Raw genomic sequence first — 17,567 nt, 5'->3', positions numbered from 1 at the left:
GACAAGAATCTGCAAAGCTGTCATTGCTGCACATGGAGGATTTTTTGATGAGAACTCTTTGAAGCAGTTTAAGAAGTTCTGAACATTTATTTCAAATTGTAATAGTAATTTTTCACGTTATTAATGTCCTGACTATACACTGTGATCAGTTGAATGCCACTTTGGTGAATAAAAGTACCAATTTATTTCCATAAGCGCAAAATCTGTACATTATCCCAAACTTTTGGTCACCAGTGTATATTTGTCTTTTGGCTGTTAAATATGAAGTTTCGTAAGATTCATCCTTAATATTATTTTAATGCACATTTCCCCCCAAGTTCTAATTACTGCAATGCAATGCAAAAAAAGAAAAAAAAAAAATATATATATATATATATATATACATATACACACACACACACACACACACACACACACTACTGGTCAAACGTTTTGAAACACTTGACTGAAATGTTTCTCATGATCTTAAAAATCTTTTGATCTGAAGGCGTATGTTTAAATGTTTGAAATTAGTTTTGTAGACAAAAATATAATTGTGCCACCATATTAATTGATTTCATTATAAAACTACAATTTAATTTAAAAAAGTTTTTGAAATTGATGACTTGGACCAAATAATAAAGAAAAGCAGCCAATAAGTGCCCAACATAGATGGGAACTCCTTCAATACTGTTTAAAAAGCATCCCAGAGTGATACCTCAAGAAGTTGGTTGAGAAAATTATTCTAAAATGTGAAACAAATTATAATAAAGCATAAGTGTTTCAAAACTTTTGACCGGTAGTGTATGTGTATATATATATATATATATATATACACACTAAATTGTCGTTAAAGTCTTTAAAAATCATGTTAGTATTTGTTTTACTGCCTTTAAAACATTTTAATGATTTTGTTTCTGTAATATATTCAAACCAGAATGGAGAAAATCCAGTTAAAGTCATCGAGTCAGTCGGTCTGCATTCTTCAACATGTGATGGCATCTGCCCTGTCAGCACTTAATCAGCCATTCTTTTGACAATCTCAGATGTATCTTATTAAGGCTGAACTTTTAAAGCTAATCTTTATTTGCAAACAGTCAGACAAATTATTTGAATGTATGGATTGGCTCCTCTGTGCTTCAATAGCTGGTGTATAAAAAGTGTGCTACTGCCCTCTAGTGATTATTTAATTCTTTACTCATCAAAGTATGACAGGAGTTTCCAACCTTATTACTCAGCTGAACCATTATGAGACATAAATTATTCACTTTAGATTCACTGATATTTAAAATAATATTTTAACCTTTGAATAAATATAATCAATCATACATTTATTGACTCATTTAAATCAAAACTGAGCCTTTTTATTTTATCTTAATACACATTCTTGGACTTATTGTGCCTGTTATTCTAAAGAAATGCAAAATGCAATAACTTGCACATGGAGTCATTTTTTCTGTTTATTGTTGGTGGATACATTCGTATTTATGATAAGAAAGAAAACGTTTACCAATTTTAATTCAAGCCTCCAAAATGCTGAGATAGAATCTTAACACAACATATTTGGACGTCAATGTACATATAAGTACCCATTAACATTATCTGTTAATAGGATAGTTCATCCACAAATTTATTCACTCACTCTCATGTTGTTCCAAACCCATACTTACTGTCCTCTGTGGAACACAAAAGGAGATGTTAGGCATAATGACAGCTTCAATAACCATTCACTTTCATTGTATGGAAAAAAAGATGCAATGAAAGTGAATGGTGACTGAGATGAACATTCTGCCTAATATCTCCTTTTGTGTTCCGTGTGTGTTTGGAATGACATGAGGATGAATATATGACAATAGAACATCCATTTTTGGATGAACTATCCCTTTATAAAACAAACAAAAAGAGAAAGGTAACCGATAAGAAGGCTCTAGATAACTGATAGCACATGAATGTATCAAAGGACTGCAGTGGAATAACAAATAAAAAGATTTTTTATTTTTACATTTAACTGCAGTTCATAATAAAACTGGTCATATTCCCAAAGCATATGGTTGTTTAAACATAACAATTACCTTTCCTTTAAAATATTTAGATTACACGACGTTCCAGTGGTTCTGAATCACACCTCCCCATCCGTTATTTTCCCAGTATTAAAAAAAGAAAGACATCCAGACCTTCACCCCATACATTTGCATTGAATACCAATGAGAACAATGCCAGCACGACTGCAAGACTTCCATGCCCTCTTACCGAGAACTCAAATGGGATTTAAGAAGAATCGTTTGGTCAGTTTTGGGTAGAAATGTCGAATCTCACTGATGCCGACTGAGAAATGGAATGCATATTTTCATGTGATATCCGAGAGAGATTAGAAGCCCTAATTAATGGATCCTAGACCACTTCTGACAATAGCATACCGTTCTGGTTATATACATTCTGCAATACGTGTGTTGGAGGCCAAGTGACAAAAGCTCAAAAAAAGAAAGAAAAAAAAAAAAAAAAAAAATGGCCAAACACAAATTTCTGTGGGTTTCTCATGCCCTACTGGTGGTTTAAACTGCAAACTAAGTGTTTTTGTACATTGTTTACTATTAAAGGATAGCACTGTTTCATCCTTGTTTAGTGGTTCAACTTTCTCCTTCACTCTCACTGATTTCCAGTATTTGTTTCCAGTGTTGCAGCAAATCCAGTTTGTTGTCAGAAGGGATCTAAGAAAGAAAGACAGAAATCATTAGAAAACTAACAAAAAGTATCGTAGTATTACCGTGGGATTTTGGACATGGTGCCATGGTAATGCCATGATTTTGGGGGGCATGGTACCATGGAAATTCCATGTTTTTTGGACAAGATACCATGGTAATACTATAATTTTAGATATGGTTCCATAGCAATACCATGGTTTTTTTTTTTTGACATGGTACCATGGTAATACCATGTATTTGTTGGGTTTTTTTTGGACAATGTACCATGATAATGCCATGTTTTTTGGACACAATACGATAATTATTGTTTGACAAGGCAATATCCGGGGTTTTTTTTTGGAAATGTACCACTGTGTTTAAGTGTCGTGCATAACAACATCCTTCAGCCTTGACTATATTTACAATATGAAGATACTTAAGTAAAGGTACCTTGAAAAAGGCTGCTAGCCAAAAACTTTGGTAAATAAATGAGCCTGTTTCAAGTTGTGCAATTATATATATTTTTCCTATATTTACAATATAGCACAGCCTCATATACCTTTTTGTTTAAGTAACTCTCTGTCACTAGTCGATTGTGAATGGCCAGTAATTCAGTCTCTATGTTTTGTCATATTAGATGTAACTTATTGGAACCCAGAGACAAATACAAGGCCTCAGACTCAAAAAGGTGACATATGAACTTCAACAAGCCTAAAGAGTGAAAACTGGGTATTGATATGGAAAAAAGCAAGAACGTCAAATGTGGACATTTATACCCAAGGCAACTTTTCACCATTATTTAAAGATCAGAGAGCATCTGTTGTCTCTCTGGTCCTGTGACAGAGCCAAGGACAGGAGTGAGCTATCTTCATTGCTTCTTAAAAGAAGCTCCCTCAAATGCGCCCCTCACCAATAAACCGGGAACCCTAAGGGCTGTTTAAACCTTGAGGTGAGACTGGGGCGGCCTAATTTCCAGGGCCTTGCTGTAGGATCCATATTTCATTCACCCGAGCAGGAAGTCCACCCTGGGATTTCTCTTATTCATTAAGAGCAAGGCTGTTGTAACAATCCACCAATCAAAGCACACTTCTTCTCCCTTGCTACACATAAACTGCAACACCGTCTGAGTTTAGTTATTAGAGCAGAGACATGCTGGCACAGGAAACCTGTTCCAAAACCTAGTGAGCTGCCTACTAAGACAGGATTTTAAGGCATCATAGGCGTGCTAATGACATGATGGTCGTTGCAAAATGTAGGCCGCATAATGTTGCTGACTTCTAGAATCTAAGGAAACGTATTTTGACCTTATATTCGAAGGGGCCGTTCAGACTGGAGTGTTAAACGCAGTGCAACAAATGGAACTTAATGCAAGTGTCTCGAGACATGTTTTTGAAAGTTAAAGTTTTTTTGTGTGTGTGTGGGTTTTTTCCCCTTTTTCTCCCAATTTGGAATGCCCAATTCCCAATGCACTCTAAGTCCTTGTGGTGGCGTAGTGACTCGCCTCAATCCAGGTGGCAGAGGACGAATCTCAGTTGCCTCCGCGTCTGAGACAGTCAACCTGCGCATCTTATCACGTGGCTTGTTGAGCGCGTTACTGCGGAGACATAGCATGTGTGGAGGCTTCACGCCATCCACTGCGGCATCCACGCACAACTCATCACGTGCCTCACCCAGAGCAAACCACATTATAGCGATCACGAGGAGGTTACCCCATGTGACTCTACCCTCCCTAGCAACCGCACCAATTTTGCTTGGACCCGGCTGGAGTCACTCAGCAAACTCCAGGGGTGATAGCCAGCATCTTTACCACTGAGCTACCCAAGCCCCCCGAAAGTTAAAGTTCTTTTAAGTTGACACGAGGTTTTAAATGCAGCGCTCCAACGCAAGTGGCTGAAAAAGCAACAGCACATTGCAATGGTCAAAGACATCCATCTAGCACATGTTCACATAGAAAATTAATTTTAAAATGTTTGAAAGTTCTTTAATGTAATGCGGCATCTTAAGTACGTGCCGCTTATGTACAAGCACCTGAAAAAATGCTGAGACGTGGCGTAACGGTAAAAAACGTCCATCTACTGAATGTTTACATAGAAATACTATTGAATAACTTTGCAGATAAGTGGAAAGAAACATGCACAGTGAAAAAAACAAATCAAAGATGGTGGAGAAGATGAATAAAGAGAAATGTTAATTATAAATATACTTGCATTTCAATACCAAAAATTATTGATCAAAATAGTTCAATCGAATTACATTTTTTATATTTATAACCCAATATCTGTGTGTACCATGTATTTTATGCATATTAGAGTATCGGGAAATTAGCTTAGCAACATGCCAACATCAAACAATTGTTTGTCGAGTCTCCCGTGTGCTTTACGCGAGGAGCGCTATTTGTTTGGTACTTGGAGTTACAGCCTATGGCCACATTCACATTTATCAGTTTCCTAACATCATCGTTATCCAAAGTAGGCGGTAATGGTAAGATTTCTGAAACACTTTAATTATAGTGAAGAAAAACGGCATTCTAGTTGTGATATTAATTCGTTGTCAAAAAAAAAGTATTAGTGTGGACGTGGCCTCTGTAGAGCGTTCCAGATCAGTCACTTGTAAAGTTCTATGTCGGTTAGGATGCTGCCTCGCGTTCTTTTTGCGCTATTTTGACATTTTTGTACACATGCATTAGACTGATATTAGCATTTCGTCAAGTCAGTTCTTCCAAGTTAAAAGTATTTGAATATTTGAAAAACGTGTTGAGACCCCTGCATTTTGTTCCATTCTGTTGCACTTCATCTAGTTATTTTTGAAGGCAAGAACACGTCATGTGTGAACGGCCCCTCAGAAATAGCTGCCAGCAGACGGTAAGGCAGCTCACTAGTTTTTGGACAGAGCTTCTGTATGGCAGAGAGAGGCTCTTTATGATGTTGGGACTCACCAAATCACAACCTTCGATCTCGTCCTTATACCTGTTGCGCTCCTCACTGCAGTTTTATGATGTTTTCTCTTGTGCAACCCCAGGTACCTCTCCTTTTTGAAGGCCTGGCTACAGATGTTGCAAACGTGCAAAGATTCCTTGGTGCCATTGCCTTTTGCACCAACAGGCTTCTTATTGCCGACCTTGGAGGTCTTCTTGCACAATACACCAGGCGTGTTTGGAAGCAGGTTCCTGCGTGTGAGATACGGAGAACTGTGGTTGTTGTTGACGTTCACGTCTTCTTGGCGATGTTGGTCTTTCGCCTCATCTTTCTTAAGCACAACCTCAGCTGGTTTCTTAACGGCACAGCTCTCCAAGGACTGCGAGATCCTGTTCAGGTATGCGGACTTCTTCTTGTGCAACTCCGTGAGATGCCGTAGGACGTCTCTCTTGCGGCGTGTCTTGTAGCAGCATAGGGGGCAGCAATAAAACTTGACGTAGAAGTCCATGCCATTGTCCGTGTGCAGCTCGATGTGCTTCACAAGGTTCTGCTCAGAGCTGAACGTCCTTCTGCAGAGCTTGCAATAGCGTGCCTTGAAGTCAAAGCCGATGGAGAATACGGGCTTGAACGGGACCTTATTCTCGCTTGAGGAGCTGGGGCTAGTGTCAGGACTCTCTGCAACACTACCATTGGTATTTTTCTTGCCATTAGAAGTAAGATCGGTGGAATTGGAACCGGAGGTGACAATCTTGTGAACAGTCTGCAGGTGTCTCCGAAGGTGACCTCGACCCCTGTATGTTCTGTTGCAGAGGAGGCACTTGCAGTCTTTAATATCTTTATCTTCTGTTTTGTCCTCAAGGTCTTCACTTTCCCGATGCGCCTTGATTTCCACTGTGTTGTCTTCTCCATAGCCTATGTACTCTACCTCTTCTTTCTCAGTACAATGGTCTTCTCCAACATCCTCCATGTTGACCTCCTCCGTGTGTTGTTCCTGGATGTTTGAGTTGTAATGTCCCCAGCTATCTGTACTGGTTTGGTTGGGGCTCTGTGATGGAGGCAGGTCTTCTTCTTTGGACAGGTATTGGTACACTGCATTCTGGTTGCTGGCAATGGGCTCCAGTGTCAGTACATATTCCTGTTTATCAGAGCAGGGATAGATGGCTTCCAGAAGCTCTTTTATGCCCTTTTTACCATCTTCAGAGGTGTCTATAGAACAAACAGGAAATACATCTTTGTTTAAGGGAAACTATGGCAGTTTACGAGTTAAGCCAATAATATCACAAACACATAAATGTACAGTATATTAGCAAAAACAATGTGTTTAAGTCTAACGGCGTGTTCACACAGTATGATTGTAGCCGTCTGAGACAAATTTTGGGGATCGTAAAAGATTTCTCCTGATCCCTGTTTGATCACTTAGTATGACATGTTCAGCAACAACCGATGAATTGTCTTTGCAATGAATCTTAGCCTCTGACAAAGTTCTAGCAAGTTCTGACAACATTTTACATCGCAGTCTTGCAGAGTGACTGCACCTACAATGGTCCCAGTCAACCCAACCCAGTCAGCGCTGTCAATCGGGACAATTTCGGAGTCTTGGCTATGATGTGTTTCGTATAGTCTGACAGTGTTGGACATCGTGCCTTGGCTTTTACCAAAGATCTCACTGGGTTTATAATCGTACAGTATGACAAGCGACAATCGTAAAGGACCGTAATCGTACAGTGTGAAACCGGCTTAAGTTGTGAGAAAGAGCATGAAACTTTATTATGGCTGTTTTATGTGCAAGAAAAGTTGACTAATATTATATGTGCACTTCAGGGGACAAATAAAATGATACAAAAGTGTAGAACCTTTAAAGGGTTAGTTCACCCAAAAATCTATATTTTATCTTCTTTTGTGTTCCACTGAAGGAAGAAAGAAAGAAAGAAAGTCAAATGGGTTTGGAATGACATACGGATTTTTGGGTGAACTATTAATCTAAGTTTGCTCTAAATTCTTACCTATTTCTATCAACATCACAAAAACTAAATACATTTCTTGTTCACTCAATACTGGTCTTCAGAGAGCAGTAAGGCAATGTTTCACTCACCATCAGATTCATGCAGTCTGGGTAAACAGTAAATCTCCTTGTGTGTGATCAGATTGGGAAGGCCACGAAAGAGACTGCGACACAGTTTACATTCAAAGATTGTGTCCACCTCTTTAAGGAGAATGTGTTTTAACTGTGCAGTACCTGCAAAAAACACAAGAGGGTAACACTTATCTTATCGAGATGGTTCTGTATTTGGTCGTGTAATGCCTCTGTGTTTGCATTCTCCACATTCCTCCCTTTCTTTTATTACACTCATTCATTCTACTACGATTATAAAGAGAGTAGAGGAAGAGAGTAGAGAACGTGAGCAGACACAGCACCTGTGCGGAAACATTCAATGATCTGTTGGATTCCTGATTTGGAGGTTTGCAGTGGTCTCAATAGCAGAGGAGGATCGCCGGGTTCTGTCGAGTTTCCTGAAACACAAACACACAGTTGTGTATTCATACAGTACAATCCAGTTACAACAAAAGATGAGTTAATACAGACAGGCTACACCCTCATAAACATTTCTAAGCAAGTCAGAGTCAGTGCAGTGCTGTAGTTTGAATCTGGATTATTATTAATTAAAGCTTTAGTGTCAAAAGTCCAAACACACAAATTAAACAATTACACACACAAAATCAAAAACAAGTCAAACCTCTTAAATTACAGTATTTTTGTGAATTCTACCCTTCAAATTAAAATTCCAATTTAATATTTTTGTAATAGCTCTTAGGTAAATAAGTGAACTCAATAAAATCACACTGGTATACATTCAAGCAAGGGTCAACCAGGGATGGATGGGACAGGACTGAGGAAAGTTCCAGTGAAAACCAAAAAAGACCATCGGACCAGTCCTTCATAGTGCAGATACTCTGAAGTGTAGCAAAGTGATAAACTGTCCATTCATCACTTTGATCTAGCAAGTGTGTGTATGTCCAGGCATTGGCAGATTTCCAGCTATTCCTGCAGGAAATTCCCTTACGGAGTCATAAAACACATCAAATATAAGAAGTCTCTAATGGACCATTCTAAACTAACCGTCAAGCTCCATTGACTGATCCAGCCATAAATTCACCAAGATCCTTTAATCAATCTCCGGATAATTTGGTGGCTTTATCCACAGCTGTGTTCATGCCTTGTATCCTTACAACATGATCGATTCTCACTGCCTTACGTAAGCAAAGAGCTACTGTCTAAAACGGCATGCTGGTTACCATATAGCAATGATGACAGAATGCACTTTTAAGAGCCGTTTCAGACAATATTTTCTGTAATAAACCCTATAAATTAAAGTTTTACATTTGTAAACACCTCTAATAAATGTTCCATAATAGCCCTACAAACTAAAGCGTCATTAATCCAAATCTTCAAATATTGGCATCCGAAAAACAAGCAGAAGATATATTATCGGTGGAAAAAATGGAGATCTGTATTAAATCAAAGACTTTGTCTCATAGCCAGACGTTTGTACAAATACTAATCCAGACAGTCGCAGGCAGATTCCATCAATAATGCAAACTTTAATAAAGTCTCATTTAGATAACACAAGCTGAAGCTCCGAATGTAGATCAATCATATCAGCTACATCCACAATCCAAAACACTGGCATAAGAACTGCAAACTAGACTTCAGATCATCATTTCTGGAAAATGAGTGTGTCTGTGGATGATTACTCTGGAGAACTTTGGTCTGTCATAAGTGTTAATAAGAGAAATAAGCAGCATTACAGCAGAACTACTTGCTTCACTTACATTTCAGCCAATTAGATGACTGAAACATCAGGCAAATTAAGGCCATCAACCTATTTTAGGTGTGTATTTGAGTCAGTCCAAATAGACTGTGTGTGTGTGTGTGTGCTTTCCACAAGCTGTAGGGTGAGGGGCTGGGGCTCAAACTCTCATCTGTAAGGGTCAGAGAATCGTGACCCCTACTGAGTGAGGGACAATAGCAGGCAGTGGAGGAATTCGCTTTAATCCTCTCAGAGCTCTGCCTGGTGGGAAGTTTCAGAGAGGACGGACCGCTATTGAAATGCATTTTATGTTGTTCGGATTATAATCGTCCATGTGAGCAGGTCAGACCACATATCAGTGGATATTTCATGTACAGGACAGTACTGCTGTCACTAATAGGAGTCCCTGTTCTTGCCTAGTCAGACTTTTGTCTATCCGCATTAAAACTCAGACACTTTGCACCTTATTCTGTCTAAGAACTGGCCATTTTGATCATTTTGATACAAGATTTTCCGAGTTGGGACGAGATGTAAACTTTCAACATGTTGGAGGAAAGGACTGTTTCTGTAGAGAATGACAGGTTTTATTCATTTTTCTAAATACTAATTGTTAGCGCTTGCCATTTCGGTCATATACATTCATGTTCATCAGCAACCATTTGATGCAAGTCAAGTCGAGTCATTTTTATTTGTATAGCGCTTTTCACAACACACATCGTTTCAAAGCTTTACAGAAAATCATGCATTAAAAGAAAATGAAACTGTAATATCTATAAAGTCTTAGAGACAACATTGTGAAGTTTGATTAAATATAATTGTAAACTGTGTATAAAAATAAATCACTAAATAATAATTGTATTTAGAACCCCCAGTTTCTTTGGAGGGCGGGGTTTTGGAATGAGGGGGCGTGGCTAAAGGCCTGTTCACACCAGATCCGTGACGATTTTGCGAGACGAACGTCTGACGGAAGGTCTATTCACACCAAGTCCTTACAAAAACTATAAACTATTTCACTCCAGTGCAGTAGGTGGCGCTGTTGTGGTGCTGCTGTTATACCAGTTTCCTGTCCGCACCCTTCAGCTGTTAGAGATTAATGCTGTCTTCATGTGCTATCGGAATTATCCTACTTCCCACTTCTGAAGTGGTAATTACGAGTCCGTCGAGTTCACGTCCTTTGTTGTTGGAAAGAACGGGAAACATGGACGACGCCAGGTTCATTCATACACATTTCTTGAGGAACTTTTATTTTGACACCATAATACATATTACTCAGTTAGCTTGCTGACGATAATGGAATTTTAGTCAAATACAAGCTATTTTCACGGTGTAAAATATGTTCAACATGCCTAGAATGGTTGCTGATATACATAAATTAATATGACCAAAACAATTAGCTGTATATAGAAAAATTAACAAGACCTGTCATGTAAAACAGAAACTGTCCTCTCCTCCGCCATGTTGAAAGTTTAGGACTCCTCCCATCTCGGAAACCCGTGTATCAAGATTATCTCTGAGTTTCCCAGTCGTAATTACGACTTGAGGGGACATTCATGTGCAACTTCTGAGTGAGAACCTCATATTTACGATAATTCTGATAGCATGTGAAGGCAGCATAATATACTGAACGCTGTTAAAGCATTTATTTACCTACTTTGGCATAACTATTTCATTATGTTCTTTACATGGTGTTGATGCATTTTGAGGAGCTGTTTCAGAGCTGTTTTTACTAAAAGCTTAGTGCAAACGAATTGCCAATCCTTGCTGCTATTTTTAATGCCATGAGAATATAACAGGCACAGTGATATACATATTAAATAATGTACATTTATGACCAAAAAAAAACCAAACATAAGCAGACTTTCAAAAACAGACTGGGTTTATGTTTGCAGTAAAAAGTGTTCATGAACTGCAACTATTAATTTTTATTTATTTAATTTTCTGGGTGTGCATCAGCTGCACGGTGTTTACCAGTTGATTAGTGCCACCAATGTGCTGGATTTAGCAGCTGCAACGACTCAAAAAAGCTCTTCTCTCACAGGTCTGTCAGTTTTCATTAAAAAAATAAAAATCAAAGCACTATCCATAAAAAAAAACTTCAGATTGTCTGCGGACGATTTGTCGGACCCACTGTGAATAGTGCCATCGGAATCCATTGTAACCTTTTAAAAGCTCGTTCGGAACGAACAATCGCACCGAAAAAACAGGTTTGGTGTGAAAAGGCCTTAATTTAACAGCTCAGTTACGTGAAAACTTCAGAACACTAAAATCACCTTCAATGCCATTTTCTTTTTCATCTGGAGTCAAATTTATTTAGTTATTTGTAATAATGTGTTGCTACTGTCTGGAAGAAATTTTGCTACTTGAGAAGCCCTCCAAAGATGCTATTTTTCTAGAATTCGGTGATTAAACTGGCTGAGAACTGACCATTTTAAAATTAAGAGATTCATAAATCAAATGCAACCAGATATGATTCATTTTCTTGACTTTTATAAACCTTCAAAATCCTTAGATGCTAAAAATACACAAAAAGGTGGAAGTTTACCTAATGTCTTGCTAGCATGATCAGGCCCGGGAACAACGGCCTCATCTGTGATGTCATCTGTCTGACAAGACTTGTCATTGGCTGGGGTTGTGAGTGCTTCCGACATGGGTTCCTTCATCTCCAAACCACCTCAGATGTGTCTCTGTGTGATAAAGAAAACAACAGATCAATATGCTGAACCTCCAAACTATCTATCTATCCTTCAGAAATCTGTTACCGTAACAGACCCTACACAAACACATACACATTAACACACTCACAAAGATACTATTAAAACAAAGCACACACACAATGATAAAGGCAACATCAATGTCTGGCCATTCATACCATTCACTGATACTTTCATTCAAATGCAACAGCAATTGACACTGTATTGTAATGTGATCATGAGGATAAGAGCTTTTTCAGGGACAGTTCACATTAAACTGCTTAAAGGAATAGTTCACCCAAAAATCAAAATTCTCTCATCATTTACTCACCCTCATGCCATCCCAGATGTGTTTGACTTTCTTTCTTCAGCTGAACACAAAGATTTTTAGAAGAATATCTCAGATCAATATTTAAGTCCTTTTTTACTATAAATTCTCCTCCCTGTCCAGTAGGTGGCAATATGCATGAAGAATGACAATCGGCAAAAACAAAAATGTGAAAGTGGAGATTTATAGTAAAAAATTACTTAAATATTGATCTGTTTCTCACCCACACCTATCATATCGCGTCTGAAGATATGGATTTAACCACTGGAGTATAATGCATTACTTTTATGCTGCCTTTATGTGTTTTTTGGACTTTCAAAATTCTGGCTACCATTCACTTATATTGTTTGGACATACAAAGCTGGGATATTCTTCTAAAAAATCTTCATTTGAGTTCAGCAGAAGAAAGAAAGTCATACACATCTGGGATGGCATGAGGGTAAATAATGAGAGAATTTTCATTTTCTATCCCTTTAAGGCCAGAGTATACTTCGGTTGTCCACATTGCTGATCGGAATGTGCACAATATGCGTGACACAAATGTTGTCATCAGCACAGACTGTCCAGTTTCTCGACACACGGACAGTCCTTTTTCAAATTTGTTTTTTATGCAAAAACAAAAAAACAAAAAGAGTTATGCACAGTAATACATACAATTACATATTATAAAAGTATAAAAACATTATAAATATTACAGAGAAGGCTTTGGAGTTGCTCCAGATGGGATTTTAAGTCCTTACAAAAAATAGCAAAATAGGACTTGGCACACTGAAATTTACGCACACTGGTGTATGAAAAACGTTGCTAGGAATATAAATACGTTTATCAAAAAAAAAAAAAAAAACGTATTCTTTAAAACTTTATCAAACGCAGGATGCACCTGCCACTGACTGAACTGAAAGACGGTCCCACATAGTCGTAGTGCGCATCAAATGCGTTCCTATTCGCTGTTGGTCAAAATAGTACTTACAATGGGGCTGAAGATTACTGTTTTGACATACAGCTACAAAAGTATTAGGACACTGATGGTTCAAAGAACAAAGTATATTCATTTATTTTTATTGAATATTGATGGAGCAACATAATTTGTGAAAATAAATAATGCAAGTTTGTTTTGATTAAAATTCCGTTTTTTAAAAAGGTGGTTGGGGAGCCTTTTACGCCACACTTAAAAGTCCCCCAGGGTAATAGTGATATACTGTAGTGTAAATAGAGGGACAATAGTTATAAGGCAAAATTTGTCAACTTAGACAAATAATTTTGAGACAGCAAGATGCTTTTCTGAGTAACAAATTAAGATAATACTTATTCAAAGTTACCTCTTCAGAAAAGCGTTAACCACTATGGACTTTTTTATATATATATATACCACAAATACTATCCTTTCACTTTTTGGACAGTAAATCATTTTTTTTTAATTTAATAACCATTAACAAAAAAATAAGTATTTTGTCTCAAAATAAATGTGATAATTTCAGGGATTTTCATTTGCTACATACATTTGCAACATTTAAAAAATTATGAAATATTACATAAAATGACCTCAAAATCAGACTTTACACATATTGCATGCAAATATCTCATGGATTAGGATTTTTTTTTCTTCAGTGTACAGCTGACAAATTAGATGCATTTCTTGAGTCAGAACATTAATACAGTGCAACTAGGGCTGCAAGATTATGATGAAAATCATAATTGCCAATTATTTCCTTTGATATTGTAATTTGCGATTATACATTTTGATTAACAGAATTTACATTAAAACGTATTTTGTGTGGGGCATATACTTTAAGTAGGCTATGCATCAAAAACAACTTGAGAACGGGGGCCTGGGTAGCTCAGTGAGTACTGATGCTGACTATCACCCCTGGAGTCGCGAGTTCGAATCCAGGGCATGCTGAGTGACTCCAGCCAGGTCTCCTGAGCAACCAAAATTGGCTGATTGCTAGGGAGGGTAGAGTCACATGGGGTAACCTCCTCGTGGATGCGATTAGTGGTTCTCGCTCTCAGTGGGGCGTGTGGTAAGTTGTGCGTGGATCGCGGAGAGTAGCATGAGCCTCCACATGCTGTGAGTCTCTGTGGTGTCATGCACAATGAGTCATGTGATAAGATGCGCAGATTGACGGTATCAGAAGCGGAGGCAACTGAGACTTGTCCTCCGCCACCCGGATTGAGGTGAGTAACCGCGCCACCACGAGGACCTACTAAGTAGTGGGAATTGGGCATTCCAAATTGGGGAGAAAAGGGGATAAAAAAAAATTTAAATAAAAAAAAAACAACATGAGAACGGTGTTCCTGAACTGCTTTAATATTTTATTTGCATATAAAACAAAAAGTGTTATTCACATTTTGAATATATTATTCACAAAATAATTTAGATTTACTGATTTGCCTTTAGACTAATTTAAACATGTAAGATTTGCCTCTGCATTCATGCACACGGCGGCCCAAAAGATATAATGTAAATAGAAAATTTTGGCACACATTTATTTTTTCATGCATAAAGCTACAGCTTTACTATTATAACAGTAGGGTCCAAAAGTCTGAGACTAAATTGGGAAATCAGGAATTCAAATTTAAATTTGGACTATCTTTAAGTCACTCATCAAAAATAAAGGCTTTTTATCTATTGGTTTAGGCTCTCTTAGATCTCTTGTGCTCTCTGCTGCCCTTTAGTGGAGTGTTTGGTAGAAAAACAATAAAATATGCCCATATACAAATTTGATAGAGACCACTGATCCACAACCATATTTGCCCCATACAGAAGAGATGAATGAGGTACTCACATAAACACAATATAAAGTTCCTTAAAGTCCCAAAGCAACACCAGATGGAGTAAACTTTCCAACACAAACTTACAAAGTGCATGCAAAGACTATCTACACTACAGTTATAACAAATGTGCTGCTTTGAGAAGTATTTCTGGTTCACACAATTCTGGATCTTTAGCTCTCTCTGGCTGGTAGTCAGATTTTAATAATATGGTTTAATGCTGAGGTCATAAAAGAAACTTTTGCACAGATACACGATCAAAAAGAGGTACAAGAGGAAGTAAAAAAAAAAAAAAAAAAAAAATATATATATATATATATATATATATATATATATATATATATATATATATATATATATATATATATATGTTACAAAAATAATGCATTATGCAAATAATGAGCATACCCATATTTTACTTAGAAGGCTAAATATGTATGTTAATAAATAAAAGAAGAAAACAAGGCATGTAACCACAAAAATACATATATATTTTTTTACACTTCTTGTTACACAAGAGCCCCAAAATGTAGCATAAGCATGCTTTTTCATTTATAGCATTATATTTCTTCTCTACACTAGCCTATATCTTCCCAAATTATATTCCTAATCAGAAGGTCTTTACTTAACGTTTTAACATCCCAACATGTTAAAAAAAATAATAATAATAAAAAATAAAACAAAAACAAAATGCATGTAAAAGCATGTTCCCCACTCCACTTTAATACTGAAGTTCACATTAAGGAGTGTGCAACTTTACATATTTTGAGTTAGGCGTCAAATGGAATGATATGACGTCATACAAAGCGTTCAACAACACGCGCCATGATTGCGTCACATCCGCACATTTGCTTCATTCAGATCAGCAGTTTAACTCTTAAAAACACATTTTACAAGGATGTTGACTCATATGTGACCACAAGCGTCCTGTTTTATTAAATCAATGCATAGTTCTTCATACATCATATCTAAATGTAAGCACTGTTATCTTTTACATGTAAAAACGTGTGCGCGATGGAAAGAACGCGTGTATGAGAGACTTTATCAAGACTTTGGAAAACCTCCGGGATGAGCGCCAAGGCGATGGAGACCTGCACTAATGAGCTATACATATATTGTCAGCCCTCTAAAATGCATTTGAAACCACCAAAATGTTACATAAACTAAATCAAATGAAAACCCGCACTTTTAAACCCCACGAGAGTTGCAACATGTCGTAAAAGCGCATTGACACACTTTAAAAGCGTACGGTTGAGTTAATCAAACATGCAGAATAACCTTTTAAATTAACACACACAAACATGCAGAATCAAACTCAAAAACACAGATGTACGAGTTGTAAACTGCTGCGCTTTGGCCCTCATTGCGCACAACACTGGAGAGCCTTCCGCCTTTGCGCGGTCTCTCCTGACGCACATATGAGAGAAATGACAACAAAACCACACATCATGTTACAAGAAACAGTTGCTCGAATATAATAAACCACGTGAAGCCAGTAAAATAGCGTTGTGAGTCGAAACCGAGCCGACTTTCGATCCACAGGCACAACAACAGAACCATGACGCCATTTTCTGCAAAACAACCGCGTTCTGGGGAGGAGACGCGACGCTTTTACGCGTTTAAAACGCATGGAGAACGGGTCATTAAAGATAGTCGGGCGTAAATGCAGGTTCTTCTGAATGTTCTTACCGATACAGTGCTCAAATTCCAGGTAGATACTTCCAGTTTCTGAGTCTATAAGCTCTTGGATCGTGTTACGCCTCCGAGCGCATGAATGTGGCTCTCTCCACCAGCAGCAGCAGCAGTACGTGCACATGCACTGTTGTGTAAAGACTGGAGATTTATCAGGGTGCTGCGGTGACCTGGCGGTTAAAGCTCTGGACTGCTCGCTGAAGGGTTGTAGGTTCGAACTCCATAAGGACTGACTCATACACTGTATCCGTAATCAGGACACTTCGGTTGGGCCAGGGGGCAAATAAGTGTACTGTATATCACTTTTGGATATTGAGTCGTAAGTTTAATATTATGATTTAATAGGCTAATCATATGACTATCAAATTAAATGCCAATGCAAATGTGATAAAAATGTATATTGAGTTATGAGCAGTGAAATGACACATATGACGCCAATTTACAGATTTATTTCAACCCCGACATATGCTGTTTAAGGGGTCATTCTCACAAACGAAATAAGTTTGCTATTAAATTAAAAACATTTTAACATATTAAAATTAATTAGGTTTAAAATAGGCTGTTACAGAAATACTCAAACCAGCCCATCTGGCACCAACAATCATGTCATGGTCCAAATCACTAAGATAACATTTTTTCCCCATTCTGATGGTTGATGTGAACATTAACTGAAGCTCCTGACCCGTATCTGCATGATTATA

The 17,567-nt window shown here is 37.7% G+C and overlaps 1 protein-coding gene across 1 annotated transcript; it reads right to left on the bottom strand.

The window, feature by feature from the left end:
- Positions 1–1,426: 1,426 nt before the first annotated feature.
- LOC127435285 (zinc finger protein 800-like) lies at positions 1,427–17,102 on the bottom strand. The gene is made up of 6 exons (XM_051688638.1): positions 16,864–17,102; positions 11,927–12,068; positions 7,991–8,086; positions 7,668–7,811; positions 5,596–6,781; positions 1,427–2,687 (listed from the first exon to the last, which is right to left on the bottom strand). Coding segments are annotated over exons 2-6 (1,545 nt in total). The 5' UTR covers positions 12,045–12,068; positions 16,864–17,102; the 3' UTR covers positions 1,427–2,686.
- Positions 17,103–17,567: the final 465 nt, after the last annotated feature.

The sequence above is a fragment of the Myxocyprinus asiaticus genome, chromosome 45 (genome assembly GCF_019703515.2).
Source record: "Myxocyprinus asiaticus isolate MX2 ecotype Aquarium Trade chromosome 45, UBuf_Myxa_2, whole genome shotgun sequence".
In the NCBI taxonomy this organism is placed as follows: domain Eukaryota; kingdom Metazoa; phylum Chordata; class Actinopteri; order Cypriniformes; family Catostomidae; genus Myxocyprinus; species Myxocyprinus asiaticus.
The sequence above is the reverse complement of the archived record's forward strand: the minus strand, read 5'-3'. Positions and strand labels throughout refer to the sequence as shown.

Excerpts from the sequence above, each read along its gene's own strand:
- LOC127435285 (XM_051688638.1), bottom strand. The coding sequence starts at position 12,044 with ATGAAGGAACCCATGTCGGAAGCACTCACAACCCCAGCCAATGACAAG. Across the intron at positions 7,812-7,990 it reads CATTGAATGTTTCCGCACAG|GTACTGCACAGTTAAAACAC; the intron begins GTGCTGTGTCTG and ends TGTTTTTTGCAG. Across the intron at positions 6,782-7,667 it reads CAGACTGCATGAATCTGATG|ACACCTCTGAAGATGGTAAA; the intron begins GTGAGTGAAACA and ends TTTGTTCTATAG.